The sequence below is a fragment of the Euprymna scolopes genome, chromosome 6 (genome assembly GCF_053919585.1).
Source record: "Euprymna scolopes isolate OS-2025 chromosome 6, ASM5391958v1, whole genome shotgun sequence".
Classification (NCBI taxonomy): Eukaryota; Metazoa; Mollusca; class Cephalopoda; order Sepiida; family Sepiolidae; genus Euprymna; species Euprymna scolopes.
Genome location: NC_136487.1, coordinates 126,022,562 through 126,042,089, shown reverse-complemented (window position 1 = coordinate 126,042,089; position 19,528 = coordinate 126,022,562). Strand labels below are relative to the sequence as shown.

Sequence of the window (19,528 nt, the reverse complement as noted above, 5' to 3'; positions counted from 1 at the left end):
CATAGCTTAGTGGGGGATGTCCTTTCTCTTCCCTGCAACCTCTTTCCCACAGAAGAGACGTTGTGAGCCTGTCTCTGCTTTATCATTATTTTCATGGCAAGTACTTGTCTGAGCTTCAATCTATGGTCCCTCCTCGCCAAACTTTCATGAAAAACACCCGTCTAGCCAAAACCACTATCCATAATTTCTCACACTCTTTATCTGTGCCTAAACCGAAATGTAGATTCCATGAACAAAGCTTCTTTCTTAGAACTGCACACCTTTGGAACTCTCTTCCGTCCATTTGCCTGCTTTCCAGCTGACTACAATCTGATTGTAAACAATCAACGTAAACAAGTTCTTGATGAACCGTCCCTCTAAGTAATCCAATTTACAAAATTCCTACTACTTATGTTTACTACAGTATAATCACATTGACTAATGTATACCAATTATCCCTTATCCTCGAGTGGCCTCTGGGCCTTGATAAGTGGTGATTCCTGTGTGTAAAAAAAAAAGAAAAAAGAAAAAAAAAGAGACTTGTGATGTAGTAGATAAACTTTTTCAAACTTTGTTAGACCTATGTACACAGTTTTATGTACTCAATCCAATTGGTAGAGAACCACTTTGATATTATTTCAAACATACTGCCTTTGTTTTGTGTCATTATTTCATGTATTTGTTTGCTCAATAGAATATTTATGGAGGGATTTTGTCCAAGCATTTACAAACCCCACAGAATGTTTTGTGCCATTTCATGTGGGAGGAGAAATGCATAAGTAGATATGGCTTGAGTCTGTGTCCAATGGCGTCCATATCCGGCCAAATTTATCAGTTACCTTGAATCTTGTAGTGGTTTTGAAATTTGTTTATACTATAGAACATTTTTTTTTTACCAAGGATCAGAGGCAACTCGAGTATAAGGGTTAATGAATGTGCAGTAGTCAATGGGAAAATGTCGTAGTAATCGTTAGTAGTGGAAATTTGGTAAATTGGATTACTTAAGGGGATGGCTTATTCATGTTGGACTTAAAGACGACCATATTGTAGTCAGTTGGAAAGCAGAACATTTCTGCAGGCATGCAATTCTAAGAAAGAAGAAGAGGGATTTTGTCCAAGCATTCACAAACTCCACAGAAGACATGTTTTATGCCATTTAATATGGGAGGGGAAACACATAAGTAGATATGACTTGAGTCTGTGTCCAATGGTACCCATGTCAGGACAAATTTATCAGTGTTACCTTGTAGGGGTTTTAAAATTTCTGAACAAGGTTCACTGGTAAGGATAAATTGGACAGTCCGATGTAAAAGAGAGGGGTTTGTTTTTTTTTTGTATTTGTTTTTTTTTTTTTTTTTTTCAAGTTTATGAGATATGTTTTTGCTACAGCTGAATCAGTGTTTTGTTACAATAAAATAAAAATTACTCATATTGTATTGAAATGCACAGAGATTCTAAGAGCGTAAGTCCAGTTAGTTGCATAGTTTATATATATATATATGTGTGTGTTCGTGTGAGTTTTTGTTTGTTTGTTTTGGCAAAACAAAAATTTTACGTTACCATTTCTATTGAAACTGTTGGCCATTAATTCATTAGAATTCAGGTATGTTTTTATGTTATTAAAATAATATACAAATTATTAAATTAAAAAAACAATTTAAAAAAAAAAAAATTTGTTTCGAGTTCGGTCGAGGCTACTTTTCGGAAATACTTCCGGTTTATATTGAATCTACTGTCATTATTCCATTTTCGAGAACCATTCAGTGACTTTTCTTATTACTGTTTTTTTATAGAAAAAATGTCATTAATTTTTTTTTTCTTTCCTGCTTTTTCTTTACAGATTATTTTTTACTATTACCGACGTATGCTTGACTTATTTTTTAATTATATTTATACACACGTTTGTCTGCGTCATTAAGTATGATTCTATTCTATTTTTTTTTTTCCGTCGATTAAATTTTTTTCTCTTCCATCTTTCTTTAAAGCAACAAAATTTAATTTTTTTTTTTTCCTTTTTCTTTTTGTCATTTTTGTCTTTGCTTTAATTTTCTATCTGCATTTGTCTCTTTCCTTATTTTTTGTTTTTTTTATTTTTTATTTCCTCTTTTGTGTTTTTGTTTTCTTTTTTTTGTTTTTTGTTTCCATTTTGTTTTTTTGTTTTTTTTGTTTCCTTTTGGTTTCTTGTTTCCTTTTGTTTTTGTTTCCTTTTTATTTTTTGTTTTCTAGGTTTTTCCATTTTTTTTTTGTTTGTTTTTCTATTCTTGACAGGTTTATTGGTATGGAAGCACCAAAATCCCTTTTTATTCTAACAATAAATTATCTTTTTATCATTATTTGCAGAGGCCAAGTCATGTGCTGATGGCTTGTTCCAAGAAGTTCTCGGTCGCAAGGACAAAGCAGATTCAACGCGAAATGCCCTCAGTGTACTGCAGCGATTCAAAGTCCTCTTCTACCTGCCACTCCATATTGAACGCAATATACAAAGAGTAGGTATCTGAAACAAAAATATTATTTTCGTTATATCTAAAAAGAAAAAAAAAAACTTTAATGTGAGCACATAGATCTTTGCAAAACAAACAATGATACCAAATTTATTCTGGTAACACAATTAGCCATTGAATTTTGATCATTCAAAATTTATTAGAAATTACAAAATTCTATTATGCTATTTGTTCAATAACCAATTTTCAGTGTATAGTTAAAAATCCTTACAAGTGTAACGTAATCTTATGGTTAAATGGAATAATAATAATAATAATAATAATAATAATAATCTATATATCTATAAAAATGAACGTGTCTGTGTACATTTCCCTATGTAATAACTCTGTCAATTTTAAATCTACAGACTCGAAATTTGATATATAGGATATTGAGATTTGGGAAATTCTTTGTAATCCATTTTCGGCCAGAAATTTGGCTGTTATGGGGTCAAAGTTCAACGATTTGACCTTTGAGAACTCTACCAAACGCCTTCGTCAATTTTGGGTATAAACAATTGAAATTTTAGATATAGGCTTCTTGGACATGGATCTAACTTAATAACTTTATTTGAGCCCAAAACAATAAATGTTAAGGGGTCATAATAAGGGTCAAAGTTTAAAAAAATTGACCACTTTTTTTTTTTTGCTCAGCATACACCTCCAAACACCTGGGCAATGCGGGGCTGAAATGCTAGTAGTAATAATAATAATGAAATCAAATAGCCTAAACATAAGGCAAAATCCCATTATTTGTCGGAAAAAAATGGGTTATAGTCAACATACTTTCTAACTTCTAGCGTAGTGCTACCAGAAGTAGTGACAAGGCAAACCAGTTCCTTCACTTTTATTGTTCTTCAGTATTTCTATTGTGAAGCGATTTATTGAAATAGAATATTAAAAAAAACATTGAAAAATATACATTTAAAAATTAACAAAATTATACAGATAAAAATAACACAATTAGTCTTTATTTGCACTTTTAATAATAAAATCCAAAAAATAAGTTTTTATTTTATTTGAAATCTTATAAGAAATATGTTTATGAAATTATAAAGATAAGTTTGTTTTTCTTTTAATTTTTAAGTTTTTTTTATTTGAATTTATATAATAAATATATGCTTATGAAAGTATAAAAATAAAATAATAGAAATCAAAATAACAAAATTTCAAATATCATAACAAAACGTATCTAATACATAATATTCTCAAAATAATTTTAAAAGATTTTTAAAAAAGTGTTTTCAATAATTCTTTAAAAAAAAAAAAATAATTTCAATAATTCTTAAAGTAAGGATGCAAAAACTGTTCAATGATTATTAAATAAAACAAAGAATGATTGGAAAAACATAATGAAAAAAGAGTACATGCACAGGGGTGATGATATAGGTGCGAAAGAGGAACTGATTTGCTTTGTCACCGTTCCTGGTAGCACTATGCCAGAAGTTAGGAAGTATGTTAACTGACTATAATCAAAAAATGTACTAAAATTACATAGAAGTGCAACATTATATGAAATTCATTTCAACAGCTAACATATTGAATCTTCTTAATATGATTCATAGTAAAGATGAAGGTAAAGTTTTTCTTTTGATAGTAAATCAATAAAAAGAAAATTTTCATGCTTGGACCATGTAAAAAAAAAAACAACCAAATACAATAATATGACAAAAATTTAATTCACTAAATGTAAAAACATATGTAAAAAAAAATTTTGGTCAAAACAACTTAAAACCCTATATTAAGGCTACCATATTAACGAGTGTCTCTTTTTTCTTTATATATGCATAGAGATACATAATATTGTGTGCGTTAAGTTGAAAAACATCAACATTAAAAAAATAGATCGCCTGAACTTGAAGTAATCTGGAAAACATACTATTAAGGACATAAGTGAAAGCGTTATACAATTATAAAAAGAAAAAATTAACTTTTGATTACACAAGGATCTATGGACAAATTTATCTTTTAATTGACCTTTGACCACTAATTTTTTTTTTTTTTTTTACAAAGGAGTCAATGTTTATCAAGGCCCAGCGTGCACTTGAGGATAAGGGTTAATACAGTAGTTAATGGGAATCTACACGTCTCCAGTTCTCTCAATCTCTCATGACAGTTTGTAGGTCCCAAACATTTTCCAATCCTGTGTCCTGTAGCAGGTTTTCAATGTAGGTTATTCTTCTTCTATCACGGTTTGGGTGTCCATCTGTTGGTATCTAGAAAACTAGTTTACTGGCTTCCTCTGTGCTGTATCTCATGCAGTCACCGGCTACTCTCATCCTTCTCTGCTGGACTTTGAGTGATACTGGTGGTAGGTCACCATAAAGCTGTTGGTTTGCTGCGTGGTTCCTCCATCATGTATTGAGGACCATTCTGAGTATCCGTCTGTAACAGCTACCCAGTCTCTTATATATATTATTCCTTAATTGGAATTCATTTTTGAGATGAGCATTATATATATTAATTTATTTTTATTTCGGACTACTAGTCTCATTTTAATTAGTTGTTTTTTCCATTTTTTTATTGGATTGTTTATTCACAACGTTTCGGCCAACTAATTCTTCTGGCCTTCGTCAGGTGATAACCGCGACGGATAGGAACTTTGAATCTCCTAACTGCATTCTCAGCCATCACTGCCATCCGTAGTTGTTGTCGTCTCACCACATTTTTGGCCAATTAACCTCTGGCACACTTTGGGTGGGATTGAAACCGCTATCTTCAGACAATGTTCATCTGGAACTGCAGAGATTCAATGTCTCTATCAACTTAGAAAATGAATGACCATGTCTTTCTCAACTTGTAACATGCACTCGATGTTAGTACTTTTCTTACTTCAAAATCTTTTTCAGTGCTTTCTGATCATGCTCTAAGGTACTTGAAGTTTTCGACAACCTTGAGCAGACTCTCATCAAGTGCTTTCACTGCAATTGGGTCAACGTGATTGAAGGCCTATATCTCTGTTTTCTTGGCATTGCAGTAGAAGTGGAAATTTGGTAAATTGGATTACTTAAGGGGATGGCTCATCAAGCACGTGTTCACGTTGGACTTGAAGACAACCATATTGTAGTCAGTCGAAAAGCAGGTAAATGGAAAAGAGTTCCAAAGGTGTTTAGTTCTAAGAAAGAAGCTTTGTTCGAGCGTAAATTATGTTTGAATATGATATTTTAATTTATCCAGATTTCATATATATTATTATTGAGTTCTGATTTCAAAATTAAAAAAAAAAATGTTTAGGAGCCATCAGCTAGAATCGAAACTGAAACTGTAGCATTCAAAGCATGTGATGTTACCACTGTACCAATGTAATGTGGCACATATATGAATTAATTAAAAATAAACTAAGATGAATGTACAAAACGTTTAATGATTTTTTTTCAATTTTGACCCCTTAAAAACTAGTTTAACCGATTAAAGACCCATAAAAGAACAGCCCATAAAAATCCAATCATTTGAGGCCCCTGCCACCGCTCTGCGACTTTTAGTTTCGGAGGAGCTAGAGTTTGAAAATATGGAGGCACAAACAGACAGACATATAGACGTTTATATATAAGATTTGGGAGATCATTGATGTGGATTGTTTACTAGACAAATAGAAAAGTTACTAGCCAAACCTAGGTGATCTTTGTTCTGTGACAAATATATAAATCAAAGATTTTTCTGTAATTTTTTTTTTTTTTTAATAAATGTCATTCTAAATATGCACCGAATTTTGTTAAGATTTGAAAATATAAACATGCAAATTTCTTCAGATGTTTTTTAAATAAACTTCATTAAAAAAAGAATATATTGTTTAAATAATTTGACTTTGATCATTTTATTAAAAAAGATAGACTGAAGAGACATTTTTCACTCAGTAATGAGCTTCAGAAGATTGCCGCTAAAAAAAACATAATTGCTAAAAAATAAGCGTTTTATTATTACTAGTCATCACTTAAAACAAATCACAAATGCGACCATTTCACTCGCAATGTAAACCTCTATTAAATCCAGATTTTACTAAAATAGCACTAAAAATAAATGAGTTATCACAAGTTGAAACTGAAGGGGATATTACTATATTTATCTGTTTTCACACACTAAACTAGACTGGTTCGTGTCACCTACAAAGGGTAAATTTTTTTTTTTATTGTTTTAAGCCTTTTCAGTTATGTTGTTTTTCAAGTTTCACCCGTTTTCACCTCTTTCTTTTAGAAATCTTTGAATAATTGGACCAAATATTGTATTTTCAGCACTCCAATTAGATTAGAAACTGAAGAGAATGGGTTTAGCATGGCAGTGTATCTAATGTAATGTAAACTCCACACTTTTCAAAATTTAATTTGATTGTGGAAGTTTTTTTGGTAGTTTAAGAAAGAGTTTGGTTTGGTTTAGTTTGGTTGTTTTGTTTTATGGCATATCAACCTTTTTCAGGTTATTTAATGCCAAATCCAATTATTTTAGAGAAAGTTTGTTTCAAGTTTCTTATATCTTCAAATATTTATTCATGGAGTTTGTTTTGGTTTGGTGTTTTGTTTGTAATTTTGCAGAACATGATTGAGGGGAAAATATAACATCAATGTTTGGTGCAGTAAACAAGTATCTTAAGACAACCTGATTTGATAATGAAGAGAGTAAGGAGTACTGTCCTGCTGGGTAATTTGCGAAATGCATGAAACTTGGAGGGAGTGGTGTATTGGTGTACCCCCCCCCCAAGAAATTGGGTTGGGGAGGGAAAGGTCGTGACTTCTATGTTGGGAAATTCATCTTGATTTCAGGTTTTTTGGCCATTGGTAACTCTAATCCCGGTAAGGTAGGGGGTGGATTTTATTTTTTTAATACTTGTCCATAACCCAAGGGAAAGCAAAAATAAGTCAAAATCTTTATGATATATGTACACGACTGAAAGAAAATAGCATATACAAAAAAATCATGTAAATTGATAAAATATTTTAATTTTTATGATGAAAATCATTTTTAAGTGATTAATGGGAATCTGTAGGCATTATGATGTAGAAAGCTGATGTTAAAATCCATTTCTGAAGAGCTGTCTAAGGGGGGGGGGGGTTAACCAGTGATGAATTTCAAAATGTTGCTAGATCATCAATTGTTGTTAAACCATAAAATTTTATTTTCTTTTCTTTCTTTTTTTTTTTTTTAAATAAAACTACTTGATCAATTTACATGATTCATTTTCTTTCATGGATGCATATACCATAAAGAGTTTCCTTTTTTTCTGAGGGTATGGACAAGCAACTTTTTCTTTCTTTCTTTTTTTTTTTTAAAAGAATGTAAAGGATTTATGAATGTATGTAGTTGAATATCAACGTTAATATAATTAGTTGTCTAATACGTTTAGCTATGGACATGAGATTTGGAAGAATCCAGATCTCTGATTTAATGTTGCGATGATGTTTGCAATTAGTTTTGTGATCTTGGCACTAAAATCTTTGATAAATCCAAATAATAATCAGTCTTTAAAAATTTCATTCCTAATTACACATTATTTTTTTCTCCAATGTAAAAGTTGTATAAATTTGAATTAGAATTTGTAAGCCAGTGTATGCAGAATTTTTTTTTTTTTTTTTCTTAGTAAACATTTATTTATTTAAAAGTTTAACTTGGGTTTTGAAACTATACATCTTCATCAGTCATGAAAACAATTTGTATTTTTACTTTTCCTTCCTTGTGGTATGGTGTGACTATAAAAGCAAAATTCGTATTGTCTTAAACAATGATATTTTTTTTTATAAATATTTCAATCAGAAGGATCATATGTGGCTCATGTAAAATGAATTAGATATTTTTCTACCGTTACCTTAGCAATGTTTTGTTATTTTTTCCTATATTTTTTCTTTCTTTTCCTTTTCCAGGGAGATTATAACCTCGTGATCACTGATTATGGGAGAGCTCGGTCTCTTTTTGCTGATACACAGGTGCCTATATTTAAGAAAGGTACTCTATCAATTTTTTTTTTTTTTTTTTTTTTTTCTGAAATTTGGAGATGAGGATTGATAATTTGTAGCAGTTCAAACTACAGTTCTGATCTTGGATGATATAAAAATTTCAGCCTCTGCCGTTTAGGTATATATTGTTGTGCATTGGAATCTATACGGAATTTCGAAAGAAATCCTTTATTTAATTTACAGGAGCATATTGTATTGATATTATTGTAGTTTTTTTGTTAAAACTGCAAAAGTATTTATCTAAGCTAGCACGAACGCTCGGCAAAGCCCGATTGTAAAGTATGCTTAAATATGATATTTTAATTCTTGCAGTTTTCGTATATATTATTATACAGTTAATGTTCTATCTATTTTTATATATTATAAAGTTGCAATTTCAAAAATAAAAAAAATATATCCATATGACTTGGGTGCATTAGGTTGAATCAAAACCGAAATAAAAACTTATGAAATATATATATATATATATATATATATATATATATATATAGCTTGAGTTCCTTCAGCCATAACCAAAACTTATGAAGAATTCTTGATAAAATTATTTATAAAAAAATAGATGACTTAAGTGCCATCAGCTATAATCAAAACCGAAACCAAAACTTATGAAGAATTCTTGGTAAAATTATTTATGACAAGAAATGAAAGTACATAACAATCAAATGACCTGGATGTAAGTGTGACACAGAAAATAACATATGCCATTGTATTAATATATAGATGATTGTGACTAGCAACATCACATCTTTGGGAGGTTGCAGTGAAGAAGAAAGGGTGAGGCCAATTAAATTACATTTACATTTCTACATCTTATCACGAACCCTCAAGTGTGACAGATTCACCAGCCCAAATATGACAACATTACTCCAGTATAGTATAAATTCTATGAGTCTCAAATCTTAATAATTAAAATAAATATTTTTAGATGTGCTGTCTGACTGCATATTACTGTGTGACACTTACGTCACCCGCGTGTCGTCTAGTGGTGGATGTTCCCCGATTGTTGGTCCTCGTGTCTTCTGATGAAAATGTCAGCGGCCAGTACCTGAAAGAGACTCGTCGAGCGTTCCTGCAATGATGCCAAACAAATGTTAAAAAAAAAGACAAGTCGATATTTGTTTTTTTTTTTTGTGATTCAAAATCCCTTGTTATTCATAAAAGGTTACAATCGTCATTTCGTACTTCGCTAGTAAGTTAGGGACTGGCCGTTTGTTAACTGCAAAGTTATTTCTTTTTCAGTGAAAACTAAAAAATTAAGTGACAGGGTCAATCAATGAGGTCTGCTTTTTCTCTCGTTCGAGCCCAGGGGAGCAGAATGTCTCTCGGTGTCTGTCGGTCTCTGTGTCTTGCGCTCAAAACTCGCTGCTTATATTGTGGGGGCGGGGGCTATATCTTCTTCTTTTTCTCTCATTCGGCCCTTTAGCCAATCAGGATGCCGGAACCGCTGTCACTCAAATCTTCACCAGGCTGCCTATGCCCCAAAAAGGGGCTGTTTCTTCTTCTTCTATTTGCAATCGAGTAGAATATCTCAGCCGGCGTGTGCCTAATAGAATTTGACGGGCCATTAAAACCAGAATGGTCTCGTTCAATTAACTTTGAGGGATCATAAAAATGAACCAAATTCAATTCCACAAAGGCCACGCATCTTTTCAATAGAGGCCACTTACCCACCAGGGGGCAGTCAACAATGGTCGCTTTGTAAATTGGAATTTCATTGGTATCCTTCCTTTCACTCACGTATCGGGCTGTCATGGTCAATTAGCGTTTACAGCTTTCTTGGCCAAAAGAAGTATCCTTCGCACATACCAATCTGGCCCTTATCTCCTTTTTTCTCCTTTTTATTTTTTTCTCTTCTGTTTACAACTGGTTTTTTCTATGCCTGTCGTCCGTCCCCCCCCCTCTTTTCTCGGTCGTCTGCTACTTCTCTCAATGTCTATCCCGTTGGGTGCATTTAGTTTGCAGTTTACTGCACTTTTGAGCTTGTCTCACTGTATATAAATGTTTTGTTTAAGGTTCAGCAACTACAATAAGGAAAACAAACAGAAGCATGTAAATAATGCAAAAAAAATTAATATATTTATTTATAATAATTGAAAACTGTTATTAATGATGATGTGTAGAAATTTTATTTTCCATCTTTTTTTTTTACATAGGCATCACCACATTATCAAGGCCAAGAGGCCACTCAAGGATAAGGGTTAAAGAGTGTACATTAGAAATTGGACAATATAGTAATCATTAGTAATGAAAATTTGGTAAATTTGATAACTTATATGGAACGGCTCAACAAGAACTTATTTACGTTAGACTTAAAGACAACCATATTGTAGTCAGCCGGAAAGCAGGAAAACGGAAGACAATTCCACAGGCGTGCAGTTCTAAGAAAGAAGCTCTGTTCATGGAATCTACGTTTAGGTTTAGGCACAGATAAAGAGTGGGGGGAATTATTGATAGTGTTTACAGCTAGACGAGTGTTTCTTGTGAAAGTTTGGCGAGGGGGGACCATAGATTGAAGCTCAGTCGAACACTTTCCATGAAAATAACGATACATCAGAGACAAACTCGCAACATCTCTTTTGTGAGATAGAGGTTGCAAGGAAGAGAAAAGGACATCTCCTACGAGGCTACGAAGTCTATTTTGAACTCTATCAAGGCAGGCCAAGTCCTTTCTAGCAGCTCCTGCCCAGATGTGGCAACAGTATTCCATCCTTGGACGTACCTGGATCTTATATAGATAGAGAATTGCATCAGCAGTGAGATATCTACAGGATCGATAGAAAGATCCCACCATTTTTCCAGTGGCCTTGGCAACAGATTTGATGTACGTGTTCCATTTAAGATCAGGAGTAATGGTCAAACCAAGAAGCTTGTCAAAACTTGAGGCCTCCTGAAGACGAGAGCCATTCATTTCAATTGATACCAGATGTGGGTCAGAATGTTGATGATGTAAAGAGAGAAGCTTGGTTTTAGATGCATTAAAAGTAACCAGCCCCTCCTTACCCCATTGTACTACGTGCTCAAGATCAGAGGAGAGAGAATTGGAGAGAACTTGGTCGTTTATTGTCTTAGATGTGCTACCATAAATGGTAGTGTCGTCAGCATAGATGTCTACAAATGATGTAAGGATGTGATTTGGAAGATCATTAATATAGATCAGGAAAAGAGTTGGGCCAGGGATGGATCCCTGAGGGACGCCGGCATTAATACTGTGAGCTTCTGATTTTTGCCCCTCAACTACTACTCTTATGAACCTATCAGAAAGAAATGATTTAATAATTGAGAAGACATTTCCAGCAATACCATAGCTAGAGATCTTATGAAGTAAACCTTTATGCCATACCCTATCAAAGGCCTTAGATATGTCAAGAGCAATTGCCCTAGAAAGGTTGCCTCCATCGAGAGATTTGCTAATCCTATGAGATATAACTGTAGCTTCTGTCTTTCCTTCTTTCTCCCTCCCCTTCTTTACCCCCCCCTTTCTTGGTATATCTTGTGCTGCTACTGCTTGTTATATCACGTGTTGAATGCGTGCCTTTCGATTTGATAAAAGGATATGTGTGCGCCATTTTGTTGGAAGTTTTGAACACGAGAAAGAAGTCGGCTCGCTATCCTACGTCAAGTGAAAAGATGTTAAAAATCGCAAGTTTGAAAAAAAAATCGGCTCGCTATGTTGCGTCAAGAGAAAAGACGTTAAAAATCGCAAGTTTAAACAAGAGAAATCAGTGGTTTGGTTTCTTTTTCTTCAATCAGGATTCGTCAAGGAAGACGGCACAGAATTAGTCAGAAAAGACTGTTTAAAAAATCAGTTGTAAACGAAATTACAACAACCTCTTCACCAAGGTAGAAAGAACTATTTTAAGGCCTAGAATTGGTCTTGTAAAAAAAGAATACTGACTCCAGTGAGGCATTAGAATTCATGTAAAAAAGAACCAAGAAATCTTCTATAGAAATACATTGCGCCACAGAAGATTTGGATTATTTTCTTGGATTACAAAACCAAGAGGATTGAAATTTTCTCGAATGAGAACATTAATTTAAATTAAAGTTAATGGCGCAAGGGAGGTAATTTACATACACCTTCTTTTAAAAAGATTAAGTATTGACGTGTTTTATCTAATTTCTTTGACACGCAGTAAGCCCTGACTACACCTATAATCTTACCCCTACTATCCCTTACAATATTGTTAATGGAGTTCTTTGAGAACCGCCAGAGGGACTAATTTGGCAGACACTGTTATTGGTGAGCATAAAACTGACTATATCTTTCTCTATCTATCTTTCCATTTATTTAAAAAAAAAAAAAAAATTGTTTATCGTAGTATTCTTTCGTTTTTCGTTTTTTTTTTTCCTTGTTGTGCAATTGGATAACCCTCATTGGATGTCATGATAAAATTCCCGTTAGATGATCATCCATCACTTGCGAAGATGTATGTGATCATAAAATTATTTTGTTGGTCCAGAGATGGCTCATCAGTCCAGTCTGAGCTCTGAAGTACCTCTCACATCCAGGCCACCTGTGGGATGATTTTGTAGCAAAGATGCTGACTGCTTTGTCTTTTCTAATATCATGTTTCTTCTTATATGCTTCAATACATGCAGGTTTCAGCCATTGTGGACCTTTTGTTTTAGAATAGGTTTTCCCATGAATTAGAATACAAACTAAATTGTTTGAGGGACATCCTTAAGCTGTCCTTGAACTTTTTCTACGGTTCTTTTGTCTTTTACCAGCTCACTGTAAAAGAGTTGTTTTGGGACTTCCAAATCTGACATGTATCATATATGATCCACCCAACAAACTGTTGCAACATGGTGTATGTTGATGGGAAGTTTCACCAGGCTAAAACCTCTGTGTCTGATATCTTGTTTTTTCCACTTGGTTTTCATCAATCTATGAAGGTGGATTATGTAGAAATGATCAGTTTCTTGGCATTTCTGACATATACGGTCCAAGTCTTGCAGCATACACAAGAATGGTAAGAATTATAATTCTGTATCTCTGAAGAATAATCTACAGTTGAATTCCTCTGCATTCCGACACAATGGATCAGAGATGTCCAAAAGCAATGCTAGCCTTGGATATCCTGATATTATTTTATTCTATATAAATCAAACAGATGTATGTATGTGTGTATGAAAATATTTAACCGATAAATTCTTATACTGGTCACATAACACTGAAATTAACAAGAAATAGTAATCATACACCAAGGATGGTTTATAGCAAGTAAAATCAAAAATATGAACTACAAGCCCTTGTACCCCCTTGACCTAAATACCCCTGACAGACTCGGCAAGCAGCAAAGTCCCACCTCTATACAGTAGAGATCCCCAGATGTAAGAAAGACTTCTACTCTAATAGTTTCTTTCCCAGAACTGCTAGACTTTGGAATTCCTTTCTGGGTTCCTGCTTTCTCAACTGTACTAACATGCAGAATAGACATCTTGCTGCTCAACTCCCTACATAGTATTCCTGCAACTTATGTCCCTGGTAGTACATCAAACATGCCTTGTTTGGGGTGAAAATGTAATTTAAAAAAAAAAATCTGTGTTTGGATGGATGAATAATGTGTACAGAAATACGTCAGCAAGTTGAAATTCAAAATGTTCATTTCAACTTACGGACAAATTTCTATTACTTTTGCGCACACGCAAATTCATTCATAGCTTGAAATGGTTTAATTTTAAATCTTTCTTGTCTATCTGCCAATAGCTCAGATGGTAGGGAACACGGCTGGAGCGCTAAATGTTTTGGCTGGCACCGAAGTCATTTTTTTTTTTTTTTTTTTTTTTTTTTAACTTTTGAAATAAGTACTATATGTATTCAATAGAGAATTGGCTCTGTAATAATAAATACAAAATCTGCTTGAATTTAAGCATATTTTACTATCAGGCCCCCCCCCCTCCACTAGTTATAGAATAATTCTGTCAATAATTTTTTTTTTTTTATTCATGTTCACCTCTTACAAAGCATATTGCTACTTGGACGTAAGGGGCTACTATTTGGGGCCATGTCTAGGAAAGATTAACAAAATATTTGTTTATGTTACATTTAAACTTCTGCATATCAGTAAGCCAGGGAAGCAGGCAGCAGGAAGGGAATTCCAAAGTCTAGCTGTTCGAGGGAAGAAACTATTAGAATAGAAAGCTTTCTGGCATTTAGGGACATCAACAGTGAAAAGATGAGATCTTATTGCTAAGCGGGTTTGTCGGGGATATGGATGTCGAGAGGGTACAAGTGAAACAAGTTTATTAGAACACATTCCATTAAAATATTTGTGAAACAGGCACAGTGATGCAACATTGCGGAGATGGGACAGGGGCTGGAGTACTGAATGTTTTGGTTTCGGTTCCTACTGATGGCACCCAAGTAATTTTTTTTTTTTTTTTTAAAGTGAGACCGATTAGATTGACAACACTTTTTTGAGGGAGATACTAGTGGTAGATGCACCAGCCCAGATGTGGCAACAATACTCGATGCATGGGTAAATGGTGGCCTAATAAAGGTCCAGGATACTCTTAGGCGGGAGTAGTCTTCTAACTCGATAGAGGGTACCCACTTTCTTTGCAGCAGCCTTTGCAATGTCCTCTATGTATTTGTTCCAGTTCATATTGCCCGCAAATACTGAGGAGTTTGGTATCAATTTAAAATTTTATGGATGTTAGTCATGAATTTAACAATTTTTTAACAATTTTTAACAATTTTTTAACAATTTTATGGATGTTAGTCATGAATTTAACAATTTTTAACAATTTTTTAACAATTTTATGGATGTTAGTCATGAATTTAACAATGTAGCAACATAAGTCGTGAATTACTTGCATTATTCTTTGCAAGTGTATGATTGCAAATATTAACTGGTGCTAACAATCATACTATTAACATGCATGTGAATTCACTGCACATACCATGATCATCCTGTTCACTGTGTCAGTCCAATGCTGCAGCTCAACTCAGTACTGCAACAAAAGAATCTTCCTTCAAATAAAACTCCTGAAAGTAAGAATCATAGTTCTGTATATCTGAAGAATGATCTGCCGCTACTTCCACACAATGGATCAGAGATGTCCAAAAGCAGCACTAGACTGATATTATTTTTATTTTACTTTTAAAATAATTCTGTCAATAGTGATATTAATTTAAAATTTTATTGATATTAGTTACAAATTTAAAATTTTATTGATGTTAGTTACGAATTAAAAATTTTATTGATGTTAGTTATGAATTTAAAATTGTATTGATGTTAGTTATGAATTTAAAATTTTATTGATGTTAGTTATGAATTTAAAATTGTATTGATGTTAGTTATGAATTTAAAATTGTATTGATGTTAGTTATGAATTTAAAATTTTATTGATGTTAGTTACAAATTTAAAATTTTATTGATGTTAGTTATGAATTTAAAATTGTATTGATGTTAGTTATGAATTTAAAATTTTATTGATGTTAGTTACAAATTTTATTGATCTAAGTTACAAATTTAAAATTGTATTGATGTTAGTTATGAATTTAAAATTTTAAGGAGATCTCCAAAAGCAGCACTAGCCTGATATTATTATTATTTTACTTTTAAAATAATTCTGTCAATAGTGGTATTAATTTATAATTTTATTGATATTAGTTATGAATTTAAAATTTTATTGATGTTAGTTATGAATTTAAAATTTTATTGATATTAGTTACGAATTTAAAATTTTATTAAAAAAGTTGCAAATTTAAAATTTTATTGATATTAGTTATGAAGTTAAAATTTTATTGATATTAGTTATGAATTTAAAATTTTATTGATATTAGTTACAAATTTAAAATTTTATTGATATTATGAATTTAAAATTTTATTGATATTATGAATTTAAAATTTTATTGATATTAGTTATGAATTTAAAATTTTATTGATATTAGTTAAAAATTAGTTATGAATTAAAAATTTTATTGATATTAGTTACAAATTAGTTATGAATTTAAAATTTTATTGATGTTAGTTAAAAATTTAACATTTTATTGATATTAGTTATGAATTTAAAATTTTATTGATATTAGTTATGAATTTAAAATTTTATTGATGTTAGTTATGGATTTAAAATTTTATTGATGTTAGTTACAAATTAAAAACTTTATTGATGTTAGTTACGAATTAAAAATTTTATTGATGTTAGTTACGAATTAAAAATTTTATTGATGTTAGTTATGAATTAAAAATTTTATTGATATTAGTTATGAATTTAAAATTTTATTGATATTAGTTACGAATTAAAAATTTTATTGATGTTAGTTATGAATTTAAAATTTTATTGATATTAGTTATGAATTTAAAATTTTATTGATGTTAGTTATGAATTTAAAATTTTATTGATGTTAGTTATGAATTTAAAATTTTATTGATATTAGTTATGAATTTAAAATTTTATTGATGTTAGTTATGAATTTAAAATTTTATTGATGTTAGTTATGAATTTAAAATTTTATTGATGTTAGTTATGAATTTAAAATTTTATTGATGTTAGTTATGAATTTAAAATTTTATTGATGTGAGTTATGAATTAAAAATTTTATTGATGTTAGTTATGAATTTAAAATTTTATTGATGTTAGTTATGAATTTAAAATTTTATTGATGTTAGTTACGAATTAAAAATTTTATTGATGTTAGTTATGAATTTAAAATTTTATTGATGTTAGTTATGAATTTAAAATTTTATTGATGTTAGTTATGAATTTAAAATTTTATTGATATTAGTTATGAATTTAAAATTTTATTGATGTTAGTTATGAATTTAAAATTTTATTGATGTTAGTTATGAATTTAAAATTTTATTGATGTTAGTTATGAATTTAAAATTTTATTGATGTTAGTTATGAATTTAAAATTTTATTGATGTTAGTTATGAATTTAAAATTTTATTGATGTTAGTTATGAATTTAAAATTTTATTGATGTTAGTTATGAATTTAAAATTTTATTGATGTTAGTTATGAATTTAAAATTTTATTGATGTTAGTTATGAATTTAAAATTTTATTGATATTAGTTATGAATTTAAAATTTTATTGATGTTAGTTATGAATTTAAAATTTTATTGATGTTAGTTATGAATTTAAAATTTTATTGATGTTAGTTATGAATTTAAAATTTTATTGATGTTAGTTATGAATTTAAAATTTTATTGATGTTAGTTATGAATTTAAAATTTTATTGATGTTAGTTATGAATTTAAAATTTTATTGATGTTAGTTATGAATTTAAAATTTTATTGATGTTAGTTATGAATTTAAAATTTTATTGATGTTAGTTATGAATTTAAAATTTTATTGATGTTAGTTATGAATTTAAAATTTTATTGATGTTAGTTATGAATTTAAAATTTTATTGATGTGAGTTATGAATTAAAAATTTTATTGATGTTAGTTATGAATTTAAAATTTTATTGATGTTAGTTATGAATTTAAAATTTTATTGATGTTAGTTACGAATTAAAAATTTTATTGATGTTAGTTATGAATTTAAAATTTTATTGATGTTAGTTATGAATTTAAAATTTTATTGATGTTAGTTATGAATTTAAAATTTTATTGATATTAGTTATGAATTTAAAATTTTATTGATGTTAGTTATGAATTTAAAATTTTATTGATGTTAGTTATGAATTTAAAATTTTATTGATGTTAGTTATGAATTAAAAATTTTATTGATGTTAGTTATGAATTTAAAATTTTATTGATGTTAGTTATGAATTTAAAATTTTATTGATGTTAGTTATGAATTTAAAATTTTATTGATGTTAGTTATGAATTTAAAATTTTATTGATGTTAGTTATGAATTTAAAATTTTATTGATGTTAGTTATGAATTTAAAATTTTATTGATGTTAGTTATGAATTTAAAATTTTATTGATGTTAGTTATGAATTTAAAATTTTATTGATGTTAGTTATGAATTTAAAATTTTATTGATGTTAGTTATGAATTTAAAATTTTATTGATGTTAGTTATGAATTTAAAATTTTATTGATGTTAGTTATGAATTTAAAATTTTATTGATGTTAGTTATGAATTTAAAATTTTATTGATGTTAGTTATGAATTTAAAATTTTATTGATGTTAGTTATGAATTAAAAATTTTATTGATGTTAGTTATGAATTTAAAATTTTATTGATGTTAGTTATGAATTTAAAATTTTATTGATGTTAGTTATGAATTAAAAATTTTATTGATGTTAGTTATGAATTAAAAATTTTATTGATGTTAGTTATGAATTAAAAATTTTATTGATGTTAGTTATGAATTAAAAATTTTATTGATGTTAGTTATGAATTAAAAATTTTATTGATGTTAGTTATGAATTTAAAATTTTATTGATGTTAGTTATGAATTAAAAATTTTATTGATGTTAGTTACGAATTAAAAATTTTAGCAACATAAGTCATGAGTTACTGAAATCAATCATTGTAAGTGCATGATTGCGAATGGTGACAATTATACTATAAACATGCATGTGTACATCCACTGCACAGGCCATGATCATCTCACTCACTGTTTCATACCGTGTCGGTGCAAAGTTACAACTCAACTTAGTCAGTGTCGTAACAAAAGAACTCTTCCTTCAAACAAAACTCAACTCCAGTTTAAAAACAATCAACAGAGGCCTACATTTTTGGAGGTTACAAATGGTACTCATTATGTGAATAACAGACTTGCAGCTGAAAGACATTTGCCACACCAAATAAAAACATAAGTCCAATAACATCATCCTTTAGCAAAGAACAATTCCAATCTTGTCTGGAGAGGAACACAGTTCCAACTGACTCTCGGATGTCCAACATTGACTGACTGCCTCACACCCTGGAGGGCTGGCTTTATCTTTCCTCATTTCCCCATAGATTTAATTATATACACCCTTTGACTAGAAGTGCAAGACATCTGGTCTTGATCTCAGTCAATCCCATTTGACCACTCAGAAGGACCACCTAATGTCCACTAATGATAACACTTTTCTCAAAAGGGCTTACTTGCAAACAATCTATGAACATTACTTTTCTCAAGTAGGTTGCTCTCAGTATGAACCCTGTTTAATGAGGCACTTATTTCAAACAAAACATTTCTTGGGTGGCTTAATCACAATCAAAAATGTTTT

At 30.3% G+C, this 19,528-nt stretch overlaps 1 protein-coding gene across 2 annotated transcripts in view; it reads left to right on the top strand.

The window, feature by feature from the left end:
- The window catches only part of LOC145277943 (exocyst complex component 2-like), a 164,473-nt gene that overhangs the window by 33,790 nt on the left and 111,155 nt on the right, over positions 1-19,528 (top strand). For both annotated transcript variants that reach the window (XM_080130027.1, XM_080130028.1), the window contains exons 9-10: positions 2,320-2,465; positions 8,309-8,390. In XM_080130027.1, the coding sequence (XP_079986153.1) occupies positions 2,320-2,465; positions 8,309-8,390 (228 nt within the window). The remainder of the gene's footprint in view (positions 1-2,319; positions 2,466-8,308; positions 8,391-19,528) is intronic.